General features: G+C 31.8%; 1 protein-coding gene across 1 annotated transcript in view; it reads right to left on the bottom strand.

Moving 5' to 3' along the window:
* LOC139481023 (calcineurin-binding protein cabin-1-like) overlaps window positions 1–27,032 on the bottom strand; it is a 58,592-nt gene that overhangs the window by 14,476 nt on the left and 17,084 nt on the right. Inside the window, exons 10-36 of the mRNA XM_071264052.1 lie at window positions 24,565–24,665; window positions 23,850–23,916; window positions 22,872–23,112; window positions 21,876–22,189; window positions 21,157–21,239; window positions 19,673–19,743; window positions 18,808–18,958; window positions 18,327–18,404; window positions 17,794–17,833; window positions 17,093–17,169; window positions 15,997–16,133; window positions 15,615–15,685; window positions 15,003–15,099; window positions 13,794–13,918; window positions 12,303–12,389; window positions 11,707–11,828; window positions 10,006–10,179; window positions 9,354–9,461; window positions 8,588–8,882; window positions 8,397–8,451; window positions 7,607–7,685; window positions 4,935–4,997; window positions 4,423–4,534; window positions 3,658–3,819; window positions 3,206–3,406; window positions 2,659–2,751; window positions 419–570 (exon numbers count right to left, since the gene is read on the bottom strand). Coding sequence (XP_071120153.1) covers window positions 419–570; window positions 2,659–2,751; window positions 3,206–3,406; window positions 3,658–3,819; window positions 4,423–4,534; window positions 4,935–4,997; window positions 7,607–7,685; window positions 8,397–8,451; window positions 8,588–8,882; window positions 9,354–9,461; window positions 10,006–10,179; window positions 11,707–11,828; window positions 12,303–12,389; window positions 13,794–13,918; window positions 15,003–15,099; window positions 15,615–15,685; window positions 15,997–16,133; window positions 17,093–17,169; window positions 17,794–17,833; window positions 18,327–18,404; window positions 18,808–18,958; window positions 19,673–19,743; window positions 21,157–21,239; window positions 21,876–22,189; window positions 22,872–23,112; window positions 23,850–23,916; window positions 24,565–24,665 — 3,356 coding nt within the window. The remainder of the gene's footprint in view (window positions 1–418; window positions 571–2,658; window positions 2,752–3,205; window positions 3,407–3,657; window positions 3,820–4,422; window positions 4,535–4,934; window positions 4,998–7,606; window positions 7,686–8,396; window positions 8,452–8,587; window positions 8,883–9,353; window positions 9,462–10,005; window positions 10,180–11,706; window positions 11,829–12,302; window positions 12,390–13,793; window positions 13,919–15,002; window positions 15,100–15,614; window positions 15,686–15,996; window positions 16,134–17,092; window positions 17,170–17,793; window positions 17,834–18,326; window positions 18,405–18,807; window positions 18,959–19,672; window positions 19,744–21,156; window positions 21,240–21,875; window positions 22,190–22,871; window positions 23,113–23,849; window positions 23,917–24,564; window positions 24,666–27,032) is intronic.

Genomic DNA, 27,032 nt, shown 5'->3' with positions numbered 1-27,032 from the left:
AAATTATTTGGATTTTAAGCAATACAGTTCGCAATATAAAGATTTTTTTTTTAAATTACCATATACAGTCAGTCTCCTTTTTTTTCTTTTTTTTTTTTATCTACACAAGTTTTCAACTACATAAAGTTTAATAAATTTTTCTTTCATTCTTCAAAAAATTACCTGAACCTTTCAAGGCATGAATAGACATGCAATTCAATATTTCTTCATCTTTTTTATTTCTCATTTTTTTTTTGCATTGGAATGTTTTGATTCTTGTCAATTGCAATCAATTGCATAAAATGATCGATTGGTTGTTTCACACACAAGGAACGCAAAAAAGGCTTTATCAAGGTGATAATAACATAAAGTAATTGAGGTTGATATTGACAATAAAAAGTGTAATCTATACACTATAAGCATTTTTCTCAGATATTACCTGTCTAATAATTCTTCATTTTTCTGTTTAGCACTTGCAAATGGACTAGCAGCTGCCTTGTTTATAAAACGTTCAAATAACTGATAATCCATGTCAGCTTGGTGTTTGTCTAATATAAGTTTTAAAATAGAGGAGTGGAGTCTATAAAACATCTGTAATAAAAAAATATATGGAAATGAATTCAATTGGTCAGTTAGAGGTTTTCGTGGTATTCTTTTGAACCCCAGCTGTTGCTCAAATAAGCATAAACATGTACCAAGGAAGAATAAAAAAAATGTTAATTGATATTCTTCCTATGTGATACAGTTTTCATACAAAAAAGTAAGTGTTACTTGTGTGATAATATTGTGAAATATCTTGTTCCTTAGAAGTTTTCTGAAGTTTTTCTGCCAGTATTTTTGTTTGAATAAATTTATTGAAGATTTTTGAAAGACTCATATACCAGATGTTCAATTAGAAATAGTTTTTCCGCACTAGACATGTTGTTTCTTCTACATCTCCAAGATATCTATGTTTGTCCTCTGTTTAATAAAGATACAATATACCGTATATTTTCGAATTTAAAGCGCATCGTTTTATAAGCCGCACGGCCGTTTTTTGGGGGGAAGATTGTTTTTGTCCTTACATAAAACGCACCTGAATATTAAGCGCACACTGAAGAAAACGTATATTTATTCTACTGACCTGATAGTGTCATGAATATTTTCTCCTTTTGTAACTCACACCGTAATTTGTTTCATTTCTATTTTCAGATTGGTGAGAAAGTTGAGAGTATTTTTGAATATATTTATTTGTGTCATATTAAAATAAAAAATCGTAATAAAATAATTATACTGTTCTCATTGTTTTAATTATGCCAGTTTCGTTTGATGTTTTTTGTCAACAATGGCCATGTGTTGACAGCTTGGGTGTCCATCGAACCTTGTTGTTTTGATTAAAATTAGTATGGTATTGATTGCTTGTTTATTGTTTGAATTGGCATTAAGGATTTAAATTAATCTTAAAAATGTATGCATGAAAGGTCACCCAAGCCATAAAACTGCCATTGTTTACCTTGATTATGACCTACTTACCTGTACCCACGTGTGAAAACTGTTCACCCAAAAGTCAAGATTATTTTTTAATTAAATCAATCTTAAGAATTTTATTGTTGTCTATAAAATAAAAGTTGAAGTTCTGAACGTAACAAACATTTTTCAATTTTAATTTGGATGAATACAACAAACAAAACAATTTACTTTTTGCAAGTCATTGTCTATTTTTAAATGAAAGTGTTATGAGCAATGACAAGGGGGATTAAAAGAAGACGGCAATAAATAAATGTTTTAACAGATTAAATTACAAAAATTAGTATTCTTTTTTTTTTAGTTAAACATCCAATAATATTTCGTAAAGATATTTCGTTTTGAAACACAATAAAACGACAAACAGTTACTCTTCAGTATTTTATCCTGTTTGGTACCTCTTCTCAAACACGATTATCTCTCTTTGTTTATGAAGCACTTTAAAGTGTCGATTTAAGCACATGCATCACCATCGTCATTTAAAGAAACTTGTAATATTGGCAAGACACACAATCACTTTCTTTATTATTTCATTAGAAAATTTTATATTAAAACACATTAAATCAACTAACAACTACATATTTATGATAAATACACAATTAATATCCTGTATGGACACAGTTATCTTTCTTTGTTTACGAAATGAACACTAAACACATGGTTATCGACTTCCTGTAAACCAACAATGATTGAATGAAATAAAAACAAACGATTTAGTTAATATATTTATTTATTCATAACAAAATATGCAACATTAACAATTTATCAAGTCACTGCAAGCACTTGACAATCTGACTGTCTCCAGAAAACAAATCCAGATATTTTTTTTCTTTCACCGTCGTCCTGAAAACAGAAAATAATACTTACATAACACGCACCCGAGTATAACACGCAGGGACAAAGACAGAGAAAAAAACCTGCGGCTTATTTAACGATTTATACGGTATATATTTTGTTTTCTTCCAGCAGTCAACTGCCTCTACTAATCATATTGATTGATTGACTGATTGCTGTTTAACACGTTTTTTATAAAGTGGAAGAAGCCAGAGTGCCTAAGGAGAAACACCAACCATTATCATAAGTAAAGTTTAGTTGGAACATTTTATTTGTGAAAATATGTACCATTATTTTGAGGAATCTATTTCCTAATATAATATCTACATTCTAACAACTTACCTCTAAAGCTTCTACAGCTAGATGTGGTGTTGAATATGCATAGGCTATTTTCTTAGGGTAAGGTGCATTCTCTTCATATAAACATTCAGTTGCCTAAAATATCACAATTATGTTTTAGCATAGTGTTCCAGCTATATTTATCATGTTTATTGGACTTATTCCGAAAATGAATTGCATTTTTTAAGCATTAATGTTTTTAGCACCCTGGTTAGTCCAAGTATCATTTACTAATACCTTAGACTGTTTAACCAACTTGTGATGAGGACAGATGATAAATTTCTGAATTGGTCCATGACCTAGACTTCAGACTTTAAACTGGGAGAATATGATTTATGTAATTTTGTTGTAATTGGCTAAGAACTAGCTTTTGATAACTGCTGGTTTATTTCGGTGCTTAATGTTTATTGTTTTTATTTTAGTGATGGTCTATTAACACGACACCGTTAGTATCTAGCATACACAACAATATCAAAGTCCTAAATTGTTTAGGCTTTCCATTTTCATATCATACCAGTTTTTTAAAATAAAAAAAATCATTTTCCCATACTTGTTCATAATGTTTTAGAAAATCTCCAGGTGACTTCTTCATTTTCTCCAGACATTTGCCTATCATGTAATGTTGTAACCATTCCTCTTCGTTCTCACACTCTATGGCCTTTCTGTAACAGTTATAGGATGTCCTTAACATCTCCTGTCTACTATTGGTGGCTATCAGTTCCATCTCAGCACTTAATGGAAAGGTGTATTTCTGTTAAAACAAAGAAATATCCATGTGAACCAAAAGAGAAAATGAATTATTGTAGATCACTTTCAATGGAATGCTTACAAAGACAAAAGGACTAGGACTTTTCTTATCAAGCTTAAATGAAATATAATATTGTCAAGATATTCACTGTACTAATCCAGGTTGATTGTCTTGAGGAATGAGAGTGTAACTGATAGGCCAATGATCCGTATTCCACCTACAGTTTACCATTACTCTCATCTATTTGTACTTACCCATGTGAGTTGTCTAGAGGAATGGGAGTGTAACTGATAGGCCAATGATCCGTATTCCATCCATAGTTTACCATTACTCTCATCTATCTGTAAAGCTCTTCTGAAACATCTTAATGCTGCTATTGATTTCTTGTGTACAGGGAAATCCATTTTAAGTTCAGTCTACAATACAAAGAAATGAACAACAGTTTATTAAAGGGCAAGGCCTCTGTACCACCATGAAACATGGGGTCACTAAAATGTTCTGGATGTACAATCAAAGTAAATTGTAAATTCATCAGAAAACTATTGGAAAAAAGTATGACTCTTTTCACAAAAATCTTATGACTTATGTAATTCATACAGAAAAGTTATCATAACTTCAATAGAGGACAGATATTTTGTCAGACTAAGAGCACAGATTTGTCTGACTATGTGTGTAACCTTACACATCCTTCATTGCAGAAGTACATGTACTATGAATTCATTCAAATAAATGATTTAAGACATTGTCAGGCCTTATGAACAGGTCTCTTATTATAAGAGACATGTTCATATATACAATGTATTTACTTGGTTCTTGCATGCACTTGATGTTTCCCATATAAAAATAAATCTTTGTCAAAACAATATTTTTATCATTTATTGCTAACTTTGCTTTAACCGGTCAATCTTTTTTATGAAAATTCACAAATTTTGCAATACTTCTATCTAAAGTCTGAAAAATACCCTTAGCACACCTGTTCTTAATTTCTCTTTTCCTGTTGTTAGTTTAAATATACTTACAGAATTAAGTTTTTGTTCTAACTGACTCATCCTTGCCAGAGCCATTCCCGCCCAAGAGTCTAAACGACTAGGATTTACACATATATCATTCATGTAATATTTTATGGCCTTACTGGAATTTAAAGTTAAATGCCTTAAATAAACATAAACATTTTTTTCTTCACATCAATTTCTCTTTTTTTGGATAATTGTATTGCATGTATGTTTCATTTGAATCTGTACTTTTCATTAGCTGAAAAAATAACAAGGCATTCCAAAATTATATTTCTTCATTACTCAATAAAATTTTAACATTGAAGACTGCACATGCTTCCCATGACAAGTTTACAATAATTCTAATTCTCAGAGTGTTGGTCTTGTTCAAAGCAGATTATATTCACACCACATTATCATGTTTTCATCCTGAATATATATTTTTACTTTGCAACTTGATATAACTACTACAGCAAACACGGGAAGGTATCCTCTTCAAGCTTAATAAGCAAAAGACTTTAGCTACATTTTATACTCACGCCTGTTCATGATTTTTGAAGTAGTAGTCAGCCAACAGATAATATAGCTCTTGAGAAACAGGTCTGAAATAAACATTGATAAAATAATTGATATCTATTTCAATAACAACTTAACATTTACAAATAAGAGTCATTAGGGTATACAATGACTCACAGCCTTATCAAATATCAAAATACATTGATACAGATATCTATAATGTGAAAATTTAATTTTGGATGTGACAAGTCTTTTCATTGGTTGAAACTTTTTGACTATCAGCTCAGACATAATTTTGTCATGTGACGGTGACATCATCATTCGTTTTCATGATTTTCTCATCAATCAAAGAGCTGAAAGCTCTGAGGAAAAATTATGCCACTGTCTCTAATATTGGAATATTTTTTATGCAAGTCTTGATTTTCACATACAATAATTAGTTTAACATTGCAACATGTCTTGTAAGTATATAATTGATATTCATATATGTGTGTGAAGTGATGAAAATGACAACTGACTGTTTATTTTTAGTACAAATGAATAGGTCAAGACTACCTGAATGATCAACAGTATCCAATGACTACTGGCTGTTTTTTTGTACAAATAAATTTTGCATTCTTATTCAATTTTTAATGATTTTATATTTTAAGAGAAGTGTGGCACATTGATAGTAAAAAAAATATCAGAACAGTAAACAGAAATAGTAAATAATGCTCCCAAGGTCATATGTTATAGGACTAATACCCCACATACTCATTAAATAAGTTACTAGTGACATAGTTATACTAGTTTTATTTCTCCTTGAAGATAAGACAAATAGGGATACTCCTTCGATTTTTTATTTCATGTCAGTCAGGTCGCTTTATATGAAAATTGAAACCACTTCTCTGCCATATTGATATTTTATAACAACTCTGCCCTTGACCCATATAATTGATATTCATTCTTTAACCATATATCATAGAAAGCTAGTTTTTGATTTTGCACTAACCCACCATCTTTCATGTCAAATTTCTGTCTTCATTTAAGTTTATGCCATTGAACCATCATGGTATTAAACACAATAGATAGTGAGTGATCGTGTGGAATCAGCTAGACGACTTAGTTGTGCACACATCAAGTGAAGAGAGCTTCAAATCTGTTCTCACGCCCCGCCAATAAATCGGCAGCGCTCTCTCAAACCGTTGTATTAAAGCCAGTATCAGTATCGAAAATTTATTCACATGTCATACAGATACCTTAACAGACACTGCTGCTGTAACTTTGTAACTAAGATTGAGGGCAGTCTGCGATATTAACCACTAGCCCGATGCCCCAGACTAGTAATTTTCAGCTCAGAATAGTAAATTTTAATTATCCGTAGCCTGACCGGACTAGTAAGAAATATAATGTCCTTTCTATGTTATTTGAAATTTGAATATATTTGAAGTTCAGATTGACAAGTAATAATATAGAAAAGATTGTCAAATTAATGTGAACGAAGCACAGGCACTTGTTTCTATCTATTGGAAGACCCACTATCAACATGTATTTACTCGTAAATATACGTTGAAAGTGGGTCTTCCAATGGATAGAAACAAACGCCTGTGATACGAAGTCTAAACTATCGAGATCGATAATTATACATTTATCCTGAGAAAGTGAAACAAAAACGTAAATCAGTCGCAATAATTCCGGTACTTCAATCTGTCTTATAACGAGTAGAAAGTGGACCAACACAGACACATTATATCTTCTTATAATGAAGGCAGTTGTTTGTAAAACAAAAAGACCATCAAGTTTTCTCCGATTAATTATATATTTTTAATGTTCTAACAATGTTTTAGTTTTACTTCACATAGTCAATAAAGTTATAAAAATAGATTTATGAGTATCTTAACAACATAGTGTTGGTACCCTACGATCTTTTTGGTAATAAGAAGAACCAGAGACCATGTGTCATCAGACGATTCATACGCACCCTGTGGGTATAACCGTATTACAAATTTCCGATTATTAAAAACTTTGTAAATCTGGATAAAGACCAGTATCTATCCAAAGGATATCGAGATTATTCCGATTAATACTTTTTTAATAATTGTTAAGTTGAAATGGTAAGAAAGGCTGACATTATTTAGAACTAATTTGTCTAGGGATTGTTGATCATTGGAGTGTAAAAAGTCCAACATCATAACAAAACGAATCTCTTTATACATACCTATTGGATACGATTGTAAGACATGTGCATAAAAGTGAAAGCTCGAATAGAAATGAAAAATATAACAAAGGGATAACTCCAAATACCATTAATAATAAAAAAAAATATGGACAGGTCAAGATTTGTTTTTGTGTAAATAAAATAAAGTATGTAAACTGGTTCCCGCCGAATAAAACACTTTGTTCAATTGTAGCATAATACAAGCAGATTCCAGTTAGTATGTAAAATAGTAAATATGAAACCGAGTGTGGTAGGCAGAGGCATAATCGACTTCCATGGTATCAGAAACATGCCGCTGATAGCGTCATTTTCCAAAAATGGAATTGAGAATTTAATTATAAGGCATGACTTATAGTTTTTCTGTCTATTCAAAACAAGCTCAAACATGTGGTGTACTTTTATACAACCCACATTCTTCATAGACAGATTTTTTTTTACAGTCATTCCTTTATGAAACTAAGAAAGTAAAACTGATTGGAAAAATAATGCTATACTTACGATGGATTGTAAATAGACTCCTCATTAAACGTGTCAGTTGTTCCATCAATGTAATCTTGTAAGGAATCAATTACATATACTGAAATGTACATTTATCATATGTATTTTTGATGGTTAATTTGTCTCATTTGTCTCATTAACATGTAGCATCAGTAAAAAAAAAATTCAGATATTTAAAGAATATAAGTAACTGATCAATAAGGAAACGCTACTAAATGTTATTGTATCAAATCATGTACACTAAAAGCAGGCCCCCCTTAGGCAGTCAGTGGGCCCCCACTTATGAAAATTTTTAGATCCGCCAGTGCTATTTATGAACAACTGAAGAATACATGTGTATTGTAATGATGAATTCTTTCTGAGATTTAAACCTTTTTTCACTAAATTTGTAAAAAGAATTAAAGAAAAATCATATTCTGACCTTGAGGACAAAGTTTGAACATAAGTGAGGGGGAGGACAGGGGTAAGGGAGACAAGGAGAAAGGGGGTAGGAGAAAGGAGAAAGGGGGTGGGAGAAAGGAGAAAAGGGGTAGGAGAAAGGAGAGGAAGGCTGGGAGAAATGAGAAAAAAATAAAATATCTCTCCTTTTAAAAAATTATCTATTTCAAGAAAAAAAATCTCAAAAGGAGATGTTTTATTCTAATGGGAGAAAGGAGAACGAGGTAGGAGAAAGGAGAAGAGGGGTGGGAGAAGGGAGAAGGGTACCCCCTGTCCTCCCCCTCATTTGTTTTGGAACATTCAATGTCTGATAGAAAGATAAGATATCTTATTTTAATTAGCAGAAAATTACCTGGCTTTTGTGATTCTGGTACCAAATTACAAATTCTTCTTAATAAATGCTCAACCTACAAAGGAAAAAAATATACTCTTTCAACACAATAATTTTACAATTACTTCACAGTCTTATTAGGTATAATAAATTTTAAAGAAGCTCTTACATGTATTGAGATGTGAAGAGTTTAATATTTCTTATATAATTACCTCTGCAGGTACTGCTTCTGTTTTATAACTATCAAATTCTGGCACTGATTTTGGTTTAAAATAGTTAAATAAATCGTCAGTGCGTTCCCATGTCAATTCAATCTGTGGTGCATTATGGTCCATGAGATGACGATATCTGCCCTTCTTTGTTGGATGACCATATAAACAAAAGAAGCACTGCTCTACTGCTTGGCCTAATTCCTCGTTGAATATTTCTGACGAGGATTTTTCTGAGGTTAATATTCCAATGTAAAAGAGCAGGAACTCTCCTTCAGACTTTGTACACCAAGCATGTCTGTAACACAATTATTAATATTATCTGAGAAACAGTGAACTAAAACAAAGCAACTTAAATTTATATTCCAAGTAAATAATTTTTATGATATTTGTCAACATGTCAAGTGTTTTGCTCTGTTAATTTTATGATTTTTTTTATCGTAAGTTCTACTTTTAGTCTGTGATTTCAGAAACATACAATCCTGGCTAACCATGGTTGCTGTAAAGTGGCTATATTCCCAAAAAATTTAAAAATTCTACAATTCATTTTCACTGAACTAGTAGACATATTTGTTTAGGGGCCAGCTGATGGACGCCTCTGGGTGCAGGAGTTTCTCGCTACATTGAAGACCCATTGGTGGCCTTCGGCTATTGTCTGTTCTATGGTCGGGGTTTTTGTCACTTTGACACATTCCCCTTTTCCATTCTCAATTTTTTTAGTATAAACTATCATGTTGTTAAAATATATGAGGTCAAAATGGTGTATTACCTGCCAAGATATTCATGTGCTATATTTAGTAACATAAGTGATGGAGGAATAGAACTGTCCAATTCTTCTGGTACTGGACTAACTGGCTTTGGTGCTTCACTTTCTTCTCTGTTAATAAAAAGGTACCAGCATATCTTACTAATAATTCATTATTTAAGAAAAGTATGATGTTGGATTGTAATGAGATGGTGCAGGGCTAAAAAAAATTCTTTTCTTTCTCTGTTCTTTAAACATATTACAACAGTTCATCCTAATACTGATTGGAAATGAAAAGATTCATATACTGAAGGCCTGTATGACCATGCAAATCTAAATTTAAGTATATCATGCTTCTTTATAATATAAACAATTAGTCAAAACATTGGACCAAATGAATGCAAAATGGGCCCTTTAAAGCTTGCTGTTTGGTATGAGCCAAGGCTTCGTGTTGAAGACCATACTTTGACCTATAATGGTTTATTTTTATATATTGTGATTGGATAGAGAGTTGTCTCATTGGCACTGATACCACATCTTCTTATATCTAAATATTGTTTTATATATATATATATATATATATATATACATACTTAGTATTTCAAATATATATATAAATGTATAAACAAACACTGAGAAACACAGCCAGCTAAATGAAACTATAGTTTTTACTCACTTTTTTATAAGTTTATATAACAGTATCCATGGCAATACTGTACCAATTGGCATATCTATACAAGTATCAGGAACCGACATTTCCACATCAATCATGTAGATCAGGTTATGGGACAGTCTAGCTTGGTTGACTTTAGGTAAACTAGAAATGACCATGTTGTCGTTCTTTATAATCCTGTGAATATAGTAAACGTACTATAAACAAAACTAACTGTATTCTAATATTGTGCCTGATGTAACATGTGTTCTTTCGTAGCAAGTTAGATAAAAGCTGAAAGCAATACTTTGAACTGGTCTAAGACTTTGAGATGAATAACAGCAATCAATGTTATTTCTTTGTTTTTGTTTTCTTCATGTGCATTTAGAAAATTATAATAAATTGATACACCATATCTTTTCTTTCTCATTAAGGAAATAGTTTACATGAACTTATCAAAGCCCTTTTGTAGTAGACAGATAAAAAGAACTTTTGTGCTTTTACAATTTAAAAAAAAAAAAACTAGATGTTTCAAAGCGACACGAATGGCCCCATCCCAAAAAGTTGAAAATCTGCAATTTCAATATAAACACATGTGGACACAAACCTGATGGTAGTCTCACATATCAAAAATCTGGAGGGGAATAGAGAAAAAATATGTATAACTGTGATTTTCAATAATTTTAAAGTCCAAAGCCCGTAACTTCAGCAAAAATTAGTGGAGCGGAGCGGAACGAAACTTAAACTTTATCTGTAACTCATCATGGTTAACTCACATACTAAAAATCAGCACAATATCAAAAAGCGTTTAGAAAAAAAGTCTGTATAACTGTGATTTTCAACAATTTCTCAAAGTCCATGAAGTCCGAAGCCCGCAATTTCGGCAAAAATAAGTGGAGAGGAACTCATCATAGTTAACTCACATACCAAAAATCAGCCCAATATCTGAAGGCATTAAGTAAAAAACTCTGTATAATGGTTTGTTGTGGAAAATCGTTGCGGGGCCATAAAAAATAAACAACATTTTATTTCCATTTAAGTTTTAATTCTTAAAAGTCAGCATCTTACAGCCAATAGACCACTTTCATGTTTGTCCGTCACCAGAAAAACTCATCAACTATGTGTGCCTTTCTGATGTCATTTAGCAGATAGAGGGGATCGCCTGTATCCCTGTACTATTAACGTTCATCAAGCGTCTTAGTGATCATCATTGTGCAGGATAAACAAGAAATAATGTTTGTTCGGTAGGTACTTAATCACAATCCCCCAATGACAGCAGTGCTGATTGTCTATTATGAGAATTAAATTTGCTGAATAATGTGGGCATTATAGCATCATAGTTTTTCAACCTATTGTTCAACATGGAAAAGGAAGTGATAATGCCCCTAAACGCACGAGTGATGTTCACTAAAACCAGAGTTTTTTACGAAAATGCATCAAACTTGAAAGTTGTCTATAAGCATGCAACTGGAAGACACACATTGAATTTTACATTGAACTTTTTAAACCAATTGTAAGGCATTGATATCAACACAGGTTAATGAAGATAATTTGTCCAAATTTACCTAAAATTCACCAAAGAAATTTATTTCAAGAAATAATATTTTAAAAAAGCTCATGAATCAAATTAAGATTTAATTTACTACCGACCAAAACTATTTTTTAACACATACAAGGTTTAGGTGGTAAAAGAAACTAGATTCTTCTATCATAAGCTACACTCACAATATCAAGGATTCACAGGTTTGGACCAATGTTTGTGCCCACTGCTCCTTCTCAGAGGACCCACTCATCTTATAAGCTTGGACTGCTTCATCTAAGGTTATCTCAGACCATAAGAATGCTCTCTGTTTATCAAAATTAAAAAAAGTTGTTCAAATTTGAAATCTTCAACTATGAAACCTCATTACAGAACACATCATAACAAGCCTTTCATGGTTATTGCAGCCATATTGAATGGTAGATTTTCATAATGGAGGTCATAGTGAATTCACAGTACATCATTGAATCAGAACAATGATTGGAAAGGTACATAGGTTTTCCTTTACTATCATATTATTTCCCCCTCTATCCAAAACATCTGCTCTATTCAATATTAATTATAATAGCCCAAATGAAAAATATCATACTATATGTATTAAATGACTAGAAAAATCACATGATACTGATAAATTCACAAGACTGAAAATATGTTTTTCACACAAAGAAAATATGCAACCAAAAGTTTGTTTTCTTTTCTTTCGAAGAGCTAGTTTTAAATAAACCCTCATTTAAAAATACCAGGTCAATACATATTGAAGTTTAAAGATATTTTTTACTACCTTATAATCTTTCAATTTTATCAAGGAATCCTGGAGCAGAAGTAGGTGTGATCTTCTTTCTGTTGCACTAGTTGTCATAGAAACTTGCTGTAAATAGAATGTTATAGTATTTACTGTAATTTATTGTTTATTATATATAATAGCCTCTATGTATAAGGATTGTGCATCAACAATCAGATTAGATAGAAGTGTTATCATTTATCAGTAAAAAGTTTAGATTTTGGCAGTAAAACCAGAACAAGAGGCTGTCACAACGACAGCAAACCGGATTTATTAACATTTATTTGTGTCCTGGCTATATCACAAGAACCATTACTGATGAATGGTGAAAGTGAAAATCGTCAAAATCAAATTTGACCTCCATTTTGTCATCAGTATCAACATATTAAAATTTGAAAAGCTTAGATTGAATGGTTCATGAGTAAATGCAACAACCTGAATGGAAACGCCATTTTACGATCTTTCAAGAACCATAACTCCTGAACGGTAAAAGTCAAAATCGTCATTATTGAACTTGACCTCTATTTTGTCATCAGTAACAACATATTAAAATTTCAAAAGCTTTGGTTGAATGGTTCATGAGAAAATGCACGGACACGACGGGAAAAACCATTTTTCAATCTTTCAAGAACCATAACTCCTGAACGGTAAAAGTCAAAATCGTCATTATTGAACTTGACCTTCATTTTGTCATCAGTAACAGCATATTAAAATTTCGGAAGCTTTGGTAGAACAGTTCATGCATAAATGCACGGACACGACTGGAAACACCATTTTTCAATCTTTCAAGAACCATAACTCCTGAACGGTAAAAGTCAAATTCGTCATTATTGAACTTGACCTCCATTCTTTCATTAGTAACAACATATTAAAATTTGGGAAGCTTTGGTAGAACAGTTCATGCGTAAATGCACGGACAACTCCATTTTCCAATCTTTCAAGAACCATAACTCCTGAACGGTAAAAGTCAAAATCGCCATTATTGAACTTGACCTTCGTATAGTTGTCAGTAATAACATATTAAAATTTTAAAAGCTTTGGTTGAACGGTTCATGAGTAAATGCACGGACAACATTTGATTGCCGCCCGCCCGCCCGGCCGCCCGCCCGCCCGGCCGCCCGCCCGCCCGGCCGCCCGCCGTACATCCCCAAATCAATAACCGACATTTTTGTCACAAAAATCCGGTTAAAAAGGCAAGATAGAATAGAGATTCATATTCACACACAAAAGCAGTGATAAGATATTAATTTGAAGACAGAAAAGCTTACATATAATACCTACAATGCCATTATCATAGAAGTGTGTCTGATATCAATCTATTCAGGCATGTTTATTTGCAGTGTATTACCTTATAACGCCATATATATAAGCAGTGTATTACCTTATTTGGACTTGTATATCAGCTGTGTATAACCTTGTTAAGACTAGTTTTTAGTAAGCAGTCCACCAGTGTATTAACTTATTTAGGCATGTTTATTAGCAGTGTTTTACCTTATTTAGACTTGTTTTCAGTACGCAGTCCACCACTTTATCAAACTCTCCAGCATCATACCACTTCTGTGTTTCATCAAATGATTGAGATCTTTCTAGAGATTTCAACTGTTTCTCTACTTCCACTACAATAGATTTTGAAACATGCATTTCACATTTACAATTTTCTCATCAAAATGTGAAACAGCTGAAGCAAATTAAGAACAATAACGATAAATCATTATATTTTTTAGGCTTTTCAAATTTTTGGTCCATTGAGTACCAATAACAGGTTATTCCAGAAAAAAATATATGTGGTTAAAAAGAAATTGGTATTATTATATATAACATTCAAGAAAGTGTATCTTGTCTGTAAGAGTGCATATTTATTCTGTCCTTTGATAAAATAAGATGTAAACCTATAACTGTAAATTCAAAAATGTTTGGAACAAATTTTGCAAAGGCATGGGAACCTCCTCGAAAAAAGCCTCATGTTTTGAATTTAAAAGCAAATTTTTATATAGCATTTTCTGAAATTGCATTAATAAATATTGCAATTTTGTTCATTTTTCAACATTTGCATTAATATGCATAAATTTTTTTCTGAATTTACAATACTTACCTAGATGAGACCTTATGTATACTACAGTTAGGTATAACTATCTGTCTATCTTACCTACACAGGACCTTATGTATACTACAATTAGGTATAACTATCTGTCTATCTTACCTACAGACAGGACCTTATGTATACTACAGTTAGGTATAACTATCTGTCTATCTTACCTACAGACAGGACCTTATGTATACTACAGTTAGGTATAACTATCTGTCTATCTTACCTACAGACAGGACCTTATGTATACTACAGTTAGGTATAACTATCTGTCTATCTTACCTACAGACAGGACCTTATGTATACTACAATAAGGTATAACTATCTGTCTATCTTACCTACAGACAGGACCTTATGTATACTACAGTTAGGTATAACTATCTGTCTATCTTACCTACACAGGACCTTATGTATACTACAATTAGGTATAACTATCTGTCTATCTTACCTACAGACAGGACTTTATGTATACTACAGTTAGGTATAACTATCTGTCTATCTTACCTACAGACAGGACCTTATGTATACTACAATTAGGTATAACTATCTGTCTATCTTACCTACACAGGACCTTATGTATACTACAGTTAGGTATAACTATCTGTCTATCTTACCTACAGACAGGACTTTATGTATACTACAGTTAGGTATAACTATCTGTATGTCTGTATCAGTTTCTGCCTCAGACGATTCCTTTAGACAACATAATGCCTATAAACAAATCAATATTTTTTCAAAATTCACAAAATTCTTATGACTTGTATGATGCTTCAAAATAATAGTGAGCAATTATTTCTATTCGAATGAAGTGAGGCTGTTCAATAAGATTTGTGTAAAGACTTTGTAAAGATAAACACTGAAAACTTTATATGCTTTTAAAAAATAAAGTTTTCATTCCTTGTTGATTTTCTATCATTCTTTTCACTTTAGTATTAAGATACCTGTCTTTTTTGGTGTTATAAGGGGTTATGTGAAGTAGTTCTCTACTTGGTCTGTTATATTGATTGAATGGACAAACTTCATTATCAGAATTGTTTAATAAGCATTCTGAGTAATGATAACATATTATAATAATGATTTCCGTGATTAGAATTCTTTATGTGAGTGTGATTATAGGAAATTATAATTGTTTCAATTAATATTGAAATCAAACCATTTTTATTAGAAAAATCTTTGATATTTCTCAAAACTAAACACTGCTTTTTTTTAACCAGGAAACACATTACCTTTTTGAAAAAGAAAACAGCATCTTCCATATTGTTTTGTAACATGTAAAACTTTGCCTTCAACCAATATACTGTAAAAAAAAATGTTCAATGAATTTATATTTAGAGTTATCATGAGGATTTTGTAACGAAATGGTATACTGTGAATTTATAATTATTCATAGGCTATATCATAAAGAACTAGCATGACAATACATAGTCTCCTATCAAAGACAAAAAATCATTGCCCTGGAACAAAATTCTAACTTGATCTATAACTTGTCATGGTGTAAACTATTAAAAAAAAATCAAGGCATTATCTTCAAGCAAGATGAAAAAAAATGTGTGAAAAACTGATTATTAAAGTGAATTTTCTAAGTCCAAGGACCATAACTCTGGTTACCTCTAACACAATACTCTGACCAGAAATTGCCAAAGACATCTGGCCTTGAAATCATCCCTGATATGAAGTATTCATCGTCATAGTAGTAAGGTGGTAGGTCAGATTCCTTCACTGTAGGAACTCCTGGACTTTGTGGGCTGGAAAAGATCACACTCTTATTTCATTTTTGTAACATTGCTTCGCCATTACTTTGGTATTTCATTTATAAGCACATCACATTAGCCTCAGCACATGAATATGAGTAAAAGCAGATGTAAAGAATACATAAATGAAATAAATAACTTTTAAAAAAGAAGTCAACATAAAATCTGAATCAATAGACATGTGTCTGTGTCATATGTGCAAAATCTAAATTATCTAAATTGGGGTGTTAAACATTAGAAGCATTTGCTTATTTTTTTTTTAATTTCACTAAGGATGAAAGTATATAATTCATATAATTCATATTAATTTTAGTTCATTTAAATGTTTTGGAGTTTAGTATGGCCTTAACTATTGCTGGACTAGTACACATTTTTGTTGAGGGGCCAGCTGAACCATGCCTTTAGGTGCAGGATTTTCTAGCTGAAATGAAGGCCTATTGGTAGCCTTCAACCGTTTTTTACCTCGTTGATTGGGTTGTTGTCTCTTTGACACATTCCCCATTTCTATTCTCAATTTCATATTCTACATTACCACAATTCAGTATCCATTCTTCAACTAATGAATGTACAATGGTATATCATAATTATAGTGTTGAATTTGTATTACTAGTAAGGGGTCTCATTGAGGGGTTCTGATCCCAGGTCCCGCTTACTGTTTTGTCTGATTTCTGTATCCTGCTTACACTATGTACGTAAGCAATTCTCATTATTTTGTAATTTCCCGTGTCCAGCTAGACTTCATTTCCCTTTTTCACACCACAATAATTTGAATTTCACATGTCACACTTAAAATCTACAATCCCACATCACACTTAGACCCCCTAGTAAGAGATGCTGGTGAAGGTATATTTCCAATTTTTTATTCAGTAAGTATCAGATAGTCCCAATAACTACACAAAACAAACTCAACTTTCAGTATAATTGAATGAGCAGTACTAATTGATAATACATACTGTCTAGGAGATGACATGAATCTGGATTTGGTCAAGGTCCAATTGTCAAGTTGTAGTTCTGAATATAACAGTAATGTCTACAATGGAGAACATCTGACTTATTTCAAATGAATTCAACAAGCTTAGATGACCAGTATTCATCACGTTGTAAACAGTTTGTATATTTATAGAAATGTAAATACAAGTATTAGCATAAAGGCACATTTTACAGAAATAAAATTGATTTATTGATTAATTGTTGGTGTTAAATACCACTTTTTATTCTCCTGGCCAAATTGTAGCAGCCAGGTATTATTGATAGAGGAAGCTGAAGTGCAAAGAGAGAGCAACTGACCTTTGCCTGAATACTTGCAAAAGAATGGAACCACCTGTCACATGCAGGGTATGAACCCACACCCTTGGGTATTGACAAGCTAGTGATTGCATCAGACCACTCTGTTACATAAGCCCCTCAAAATTCATTGAACTCATTGTTTTATCCCCTTATTATTTTATGACAATCTGTCACACAATTGTAACTTGAAGCTAAATTGTTTGTTCTAAATATGTTTTCTCTTGTATGATTGCATAAACATTCAATATGAAAATAGTGGAGATGGAGGAATCACAACAAAACAAGCTAGAAAGGGTTGAAAAGGAAAGTATGTGGATTTACAGAATACATTCTATGAATAAAATCTAAAAATTGACTTTGTACTTACCTTTCCAAGTTCTATCAAATTGTCATCAATTTCATCATCACTGAAATATCATCAATTAACAACTATCATTGAAACATTAAAATTAAATTCTGAAAAGCATCATCAGATAATAACAATATTTCCATGCAAAATTCAAATCATAGAAATTTAATATTTTTCATAAGTTCCTGTAAAATGCTTTGGATACATTCAAGTAGTATGAGAATTCTATGTTATCTAACGTACATTTTGACAAAAGTAAAACTTCTTAATATGAAATTGAATAAAAATATTTTAACTGAAAAAGGTGTTTCAGATTACCTGTTTCATAAAATGGCAGTCTATTGAATAATATATTGATATACTGTGGATTCATTATTCGTGGTTATCAATTTTCTTTGATTCAGTAAACATTGCATTTTGATGGATGTCTAATTAGGTGGTTTTGCCAAAGTCTGTATACAAGTCTAATGAACATTGGAAATTGTGGTTCACCTTTACCCACCAAATCCACAAAAAGTGATATCCCACGAATAATAATGATATATACATACCAAAATGTATCAGGGAGGTCAAAATGATTCCTGACCATCTTGTATACCCTCAGATAAACACCAGTCAGACCAACTGGCCTAAGGAAAAAAATATATACATATAGATCATAGGTTCAGAGTAAGCAGTCAAGAACTTTATATTTACACTTTATTAGTGAATGCTGCTTATTGCAAATAGTGAAAACCAAATTGTTTGATGTATTACAGTTGATCTAAATTTGTAAAAAGTCTGAAAAACTTTCTGTGATTATTTTGCTTTTCTCCAAAATTTGTTTGTAATCATCAAAAGAAGTACCTAAGTTAAGCTCCATATGTAAACTTTTAATTATTTTCAGCTAAATTGCTGTGTACAATTTTGTGTGCTGTAAAGGTAAAGAAATGATGCCTCTTTGGGATGATATAACTGCAGCAAAAAGTTATTATTTTATGGTACTATTAAAGGGTAAATTGTTGAATTCATTCAGAATTTTTGTATACTAACCATTTAAGATTAGATTTCTCGGCTAATCTGAATATAAACTGCATCATGAGATCTAAACAGCCACCATTTTTCTGCATGGTCAGCAGTAACTGACGAATATCTTCCTTCTCTGTATCACAAAGACTTTTAGCAGAACATACAGCCTCAGGTTCTGTCAGAATGATATTCAATATATAATTTTATTCTAAAAACAACTTTTTTTAAAGATTTGAAAGTAACGACAATATATGCAAAAATAGATTTGATCTACACTGAATGACTGTAGTAAGGAAATATTGTTAAAATATTACCATAGTTTTTCTGAGAAACAGATCAAAACACAACCTTTTACAGCATATTGACTATTGTCTATTTTTGAAGTCTATGTTGACCTCAATATTTAGTTGTGTTGGTTACTATCTCATTGAAGTATACCCAACTTCATCTTTTATTTAAATTTTTCTTAATATCACCAAAGCATTTACAGACCTACTGTACACAAGGACTGAAGTGGTCAAATATTATTGATATATGTAAAATTTAAATGTATGCTTTCTAGACTAGTTTTTAGTCTGGCATACCATGTAAAGGTTAATATTTCCACTCCTATATATATTCTTTCATTTTCTGTACATTTTGGTTAGAAAACATGATAGCTACTGTAAATTCAGAAATTATTGCGGTATTTTTTATAATGGCGAAAAAATGCAACAGGGTTATAATCGCAATAATTTGAACTCGCATTTTGATTTTTTTTTTAACATGAATTGAACAGGTTTTTCACAATATTTCAAATATTAAAATTGCATTTTAGTCCAAAATACAGTAATAATGTAAATATTAATATCCATAGCGTGAAATAATTTAAAGATTATTTTTTAATTACCTGCTGGTTTAGCTGCTGATGTTTCTTCTATTGGCTGTAATAATCCACTACTGACTTCTTCATCAAAGTCCCTGAAAAAGATATTATTTCATCCCTTACTAATATAAACATGGTATCTTTCTAAATACAATTTTGAAATTCTTTCCTCACATGTCCATTAGTAAAGAAATGGGACATGAATTGTTGAAAAATGGGATTTGAGATATTCAAATGAAATTTTCAGTTAAAATAAATCAAATTTCAGTTGTCCGACAAAGTTGTTTATCAAGGCTTGTTCCTACATGAATTTCTAAAGCTGAATGCTCAGGGGTTCCAATTCCTATATACAAGTTAATAGGACATGCCACTGGAATAGGTAACATTTTCCAGCTTTAAAATATGTGAATGGATGTAATAAATTTATCAGAAATATATGATAAAGTCAATCAAGTTCCCATTACTTGTTATATGAAAAGCCCTGTAACTTTTTCACAGCCTAAAGTCTCACCATAAGCAAACATTACATAATGAATCTGGAGTTAGTTTCACAAAAAAAGATATGACTAAGATAGGTCTTAAGTCATGAACAAACCAGTATACTTAAGATCAATCTTAGTTCTAAGTTTTTTTGTGAAATCGACTCCTGAGCTCCAAGCAAACATGGTATTGTTCATTTTTCTCGATTATGCCCGAATGTGATTCTAATCTGCTGCTGGAATCATAATTCAAAGATAAATTATATATAAGGTAGCAATAAACAGTTAGAAAAAAAATATGAAAATTTTCCCATCCCCTTTTCAATGCTTTCTTGTAATATTAAGCTTACTGTTTGTGTCATAAATGTGCATATGTATGTAATCAGAATCTTCCTTAGATTTTTTATCCAGTATATAAAATGGTTAAATATAATTTCTTTTAGGTGTATCCATGGCAACAATCTGCATTTATTTGTTATAAAATATTGCAAAATGGGGGAAAAGATGTCACACATTTCCCCAAAATTTGGCCAAAAGTAGAATTTCAATTGCTTGAAGTCATACCTTTTCTGAAACTGTTTACACATATCTTTCAATAAATCCAATGAAAATCATATGTCTTTCATCTCATTTTTTTGTAAAATTGCGTCAAAAACTTTGTGTAGAAAAAAGTGTTTCTAAACATTACATTAATTTCTGGACCGATGGTCAGTCTAGCTATGAAAATATGGAGTCAAACAGAAAACAGCCCATAAAACAAAAATAATTATCTTGATGTTCTTATAAACCATCTTTGAAGGCTAATTTAGTACTCAGCTGTCTAAAAATGAATTTTAATACACAATAACTTTCATATTTGAAAAATCCACCAGGGCCAAAATGTGAAACTAAAGTCCTCACTGAGTATTGCTACCTGAAAAAGGTGGTGTAATAAAAACCCAGTAACACCCCTTATCAACTCAGTATTGAAGTTCCCTCTTCCACCTTGGCTGAATGATGCAATGAGGAAGCTGGAGGATGGACTAATACCTGAGTGTTGATGGTAAGAATGTGAGTAATAGTCCCTGAAAGTTAACACAGTCTTCTTCCTTTCTTTTACTGGTATTTCTAACCTGAAATAACACAGAGGTATACTGAATAACAATGGTACTAAACTCTAAGGAATAACTTTCCTGTATAAAACTTCAGAAATTTAAAATCACTTAATTTTGCAGTTCTTAAAAGTATTCGTAATTTCAAACTAATAATGGATCACTATTAAATATAACTTTTTTTCTGGTTATACAAGGTCAGACTCTTTTATTTTCATCTGTATATGTAATCTGAAAACTTGTTATCCAATGTTTTCTCAAATTTACAAATGATGTAAAATGTCCATTATTACTCTTCTTTCTACCATGTAAGATAATTATCCTTTTTAAAGCAGTGTTCATTTTTTTATATAAATTAGGCCGTTAGTTTTCTCATTTGAATTGTTTCACATTGTCATATCTGGGCCTTTTATAGCTGACTATGCGGTATGGGCTTTGTTCGTTGTTGAAGGCCGTACGGTGACCTATAGTTGTAAATGTCTGTGTCATTTTGGTCTCTTTTGGACAGTTGTCTTATTGGCAATCATACCACATCTTCTTTTTTATATTTTAAAGAATTAAAACTGATAATGTTAATATTTTGTGGTAAACATGGTATATATTGTTAATGTTTAAGATCATTAACATTAATCATTTTACCTTTTACTGCTAACTTACCCTTGCTGATCGTCTTTTCCCACCAAAATCTTCCAAGAAACCTTTCTTTCTCTTAGGAGTTTTTGATTTTGACAAACTGTCTGCTGGAAATAGTTCTTTGGATAACGTATCAATAGAAGGATCAGCTTTTGTTTCCCCTGAAATGTCATCTTTAGACAACATTTCTGCTGATTCAGTGTCCTTATTTTCAGATACAGTGCCTTCTCTAGGGATATCATCTGTGATAATTTTTGGTACACTTTCTGTCTGCTTTATGGCACTTGTTTCCATTGGTGATGCTACACTGGTGTTGTGATCTTGAACAGTTGTTGTTACTGCAAGAAAGTTAACTCCTAATCACTAGTCTATAACTAAGTACACAAAGAAATTGGTATAAAATTATAATTCCTGAATGTTATTGTGCAACAAGGAATAAAATATATACAAATTTACAAAATATCTAGGTCACATATGGACATATGTTTCAAGAAATTATGTGTGCTAATTTTTTTCTTTGTTTCGCAAATTTTTCATTACTTTAATTTGGAAGGTCTTCAAAAAATTTCAGACTTTTTTATTTATCATTCTAGTGTGAAATTACTTAAAATCAATTATGTCTAAATTAGGATGGAGCAATTTAAGGAACTTGCATAAAATATAATATTTGTCAAAAGCTCTATAAAGACAACTTAAAATAAGATGATGCAGTATGACGGCCAAAGAGACAACCAGTGACCAAATAACATAACAGTTTACAACTATAGGTCACTGTGTGGTCTCAAACAATGAGCAAAAATCATACCACATAGTCAGCTATTAAAGCCGAAAAGAAAAATTGTTAAACAATTCAAACGAGGAAACTAAAGGCCTATTATATATGAACAAAATAAGGAACAATCAAATATGGTACACAGTGACAAACAACAACCACTGAATAACAAAGATCATCTCATGCTACAATACAAAATAGAAATTAACCAATAAATTAATCTTGTTTTTATAACTGCAACACTGTACCTGAGCCTGGTGTTGGTGGAGTACTCTGCAGTAGCTCTGTCATTTGGTCAGCTGGTAAGTTTGACAGGAACTGTTCAAGGGAGGTAACTGTCTTAGAATCAAACTGATCTGCTGCTTCATCTACATCATCTACTATCATGTCATTGGTTGCCATGGCAGCATCTGTTTCCATTGGCTGTTCTGCGTCTTTAACTTTCTCCTCTCCATTGTAAGCTGAAAAGTCCACACGACATCCCATACTCTGTAAAGTGTTCATATTCTGTTAAAATTATAACCTTACTTATTAACTGATTCACATCCAATGTGAAAACTTCATAAGAAAGTTTCGTAGAATAAGGTATTAACTTGTTCATTTTCAGTCTATAGGTACATGAAGTCAACAAAAATATTAAGAGACTTTTATTTTGTTTTTAATGCTGCCATAATAGCAACAAAAAAAACCTCACATTTTAAATTGTAATTACTTTGTGTGCAGCATTTCCTGAAATCAAAATGATTGATCTAAATGATTTTTCTGTTAAGGTGGTACCCAACACTTTCGCTAAAATTAATTTGGCTCGTTTAATTTTCATAAAATTTTGTCGAAGTATTTACAAAAATATAAAAATTTCAAAAATTTTGAACCAACTGTTTTGTCAGAAAAATTACAATGGTTCTATAGCAGTTTGACAAACACCAATTTTGATCATTGAGAAGCTTAATATTCCTTTTACAACACAAAGTAATTAAAACGTTTAGCTGACTTTACAGAGTTATCTCCCCGTAGTGTTAGGTACCACCTTCAAGCAATACATAATTTTCAGGACTACGTTAAATCAACTTATACATTATGTTATTTTGTAGTGGAGATGCAGAGTTACTTGATATCATAGGTTGCAGTATATAAAGACATTAGTGTGTGTAACAAGCCAACATTACAATCCAATTAACAAACTGTGACATGTATATTTTATTGTGTACATCCATAATTAATCTTACCACTGGGGGATCAGAAGACTTCAGCATCTTGTATAATGCCAACAAAGCTTCTCCTAGGCTACACCACCTGTAAAATCAAAATTATATCTCATTACATCTTCTCACTTATAGTAAAAGCATTAAAATTCACTTAGGAAAAAACAAAAATATGTGTTCTTTGGACACCTTGCCTTACTAACAACAAATATGCAGACTATACTGTGACATTTTTCTCATTATACACCATTCTCATTTTTTATTATAAATAAGTGACACCTGTTGCATGGGGTTTATTGGAATCAAACATGTTGTCAAACAATCAGTTTTTACTGTGACATAATAAGATAATCATAAGTAAACTGTATAAGCATATATACAGGTTAGTGCATAACTTTGAAAGTCGTCTACTGAAGTTCAAATGGAACCTTATATTGCTGATATCTTTATCCATTTGCACTCTGGTAGATGATTGTCCTATTGGCAAATAAACCACATCTCATTGTTCTTATGTTAAAAGTTAAAGTTGACCACAATACCATTGTAAAAAACTTTTAATCATAACACATATCAGATACGATAAGTAACAATTGCACAAACAGAAAACTTGAAGCTTTAGTTGAAAACTGAAACATCAGGATAGATTTTATCTCATGCATCTACATATTCTAACTTTACACTGTAGGGCTTATACTTTTGATAAATTTATTTGTCTAATAAAATGAGTTTTAAAACTTACGTATATAACTGTATTGGGACTGGTAATTTGACCATTTGTAACATTTTAGGCTTTGATAGTTGTCTTCTTTCCTCAGCCAGCTTTAAACACTCATTGATAAACTAAAAATAGAATCATAAAATGTCATAAAATTTCGTATATTAAAATATTATTTTAATAAAATCAAAGGCGAAAATTTAGCCAAATACTATCTTAAACAAGGACTGAAATATGCATATTATAAAAAAAAAAAGGACAAAAAAGGACAAAAATATATACAACTCAGTGCTCTAGCTAGAATACAAAAGGGGCAGGGTGCCAGTGGAGGGCAGGGCACTTTTTTTATGATAGAAGGCACTGCTCATTTCTTTTGTCTACGTCCCTGCATGTATCACGAGTTCACATATTTTTTTACTGTATATATTGTCAATAAAGATGCATTAGTTGTTGTTATGATTATTTATTCTATAAAATTTGCATAAGAAAAGTCATTCATACTACATGTTTATATAACATGGCAATACACATTCATACTATTGACCAAAAGGGGCAAAACAAACTTACTATTCTCCCCCACCCCCTCATCTTCAAAAAAAAAGAACATAAACTGAACATCTCATAGTTTACCATACATGTACATGACATGTAGTTGTATTTCAAAATTTTCATCTAGAGCTTGGCCCTCAAATCTTTTTTTATTGTTTGTGTTTAGGAATATATTATTTAGTGTAGCTTCGTTTGTGATGAGAGTTTAACTGCACACTTCCATTTTTGTAAGTTGATAGCTTGACACCATTCTAACATTGCAATAATACATATTTCTTAGTTGAGAATGTATAAAACATGGATTGCCAAAAGTATGATTATCAAAAATAAATTGCAATATATTTTTTTTGTATGTTCAAGGACAATTAGTATCCTTAAGGTAACATTCTTATATAATTTAACCGGATTTTTGTGACAAAAATGTCGGTTATTGATTTGGGGATGTACGGCGGGCGGCCGGGCAGTCGGGCGGGCGGGCGGCAATCAAATGTTGTCCGTGCATTAACTCATGAACCGTTCAACCAAAGCTTTTAAAATTTTATTATGTTGTTACTGACAACTAAATGAAGGTCAAGTTCAATAATGGCCATTTTGACTTTTACCGTTCAGGAGTTATGGTTCTTGAAAGATTGAAAAATGAAGTTTCCAGTCGTGTCCGTGCATTTACGCATGAACTGTTCTACCAAAGCTTCCCAAATTTTAATATGTTGTTACTGATGACAAAATGGAGGTCAAGTTTAATAATGACGATTTTGACTTTTACCGTTCAGGAGTTATGGTTCTTGAAAGATTGAAAAATGGAGTTTCCAGTCGTGCCCGTGCATTTACGCATGAACTGTTCTACCAAAGCTTCCCAAATTTTAATATGTTGTTACTGATGACAAAATAGAGGTCAACTTCAATAAAGACGATTTTGACTTTTACCGTTCAGGAGTTATGGTTCTTGAAAGATTGAAAAATGGTGTTTCGAGTCGTGTCCGTGCATTTTCTCATGAACCATTCAACCAAAGCTAATGAAATTTTTATATGTTGTTACTGATGGCAAAATAGAGGTCAAGTTCAATAATGACGATTTTGACTTTTACCGTTCAGGAGTTATGGTTCTTGAAAGATTGTAAAATGGCGTTTCCATTGAAGTTGTTGCATTTACTCATGAACCATTCAATCTAAGCTTTTCAAATTTTAATATGTTGATACTGTTGACAAAATGGAGGTCAAATTTGATATTGACGATTTTCACTTTCACCATTCATCAGTAATGGTTCTTGTGATATTGCCAGGACACAAATAAATATTAATAAATCCGGTTTGCTGTCGTTGTGACAGCCTCTTGCTTTGTATTCAATTGGTTATTTTTTCCTATTTTTAGTGCTAAATACTATTTTAGGAGCACAATTTTGTAATAAGCTTTTTCAGGGGAAGTAACTCCAAATTTAATTTCCAACATGTTTACGTCTGCTTGTCGCTCACAAGTTGAGATGGACGATGTTTCTGTGAAGGCAAAGTTGATTACTTCAAATCAATTCTAAATTCATGAAAGTCTTCATTCATACACTCTTCCATTGTGACTTGGAGATCGAAAAGAAAATGCCGACACATTCATCATATTTATGACAAAAAGGTACATTGTCTTAATTAAATTACCTAGTAATTAACACATTTGAAGTCTTATCCACAATAATTGATTGTAATGACATGATTAACCTCGTTACCTGGGGGCAATCACCAGGTGTCATATATGTAATTTAACTTCTGATAAGAAATCGATGAAACAAAAGGCAATTTTACCAAAACGGCACAAGAGTTTTTCAGAAAACGGCGTCAGGACAGAAGGGCGCGACTGAGGGCACACAGGGCGCGGCTTAGGGCACCAAGGGCGCAGCGCCCTTCTAATTTGGGCTAACGAGACCACTGCAACTGATATCTGTCTCATTTGATTTTGA

The sequence above is a fragment of the Mytilus edulis genome, chromosome 7, assembly GCF_963676685.1.
Source record: "Mytilus edulis chromosome 7, xbMytEdul2.2, whole genome shotgun sequence".
In the NCBI taxonomy this organism is placed as follows: domain Eukaryota; kingdom Metazoa; phylum Mollusca; class Bivalvia; order Mytilida; family Mytilidae; genus Mytilus; species Mytilus edulis.
This window is presented reverse-complemented; position numbering and strand designations above follow the sequence as displayed.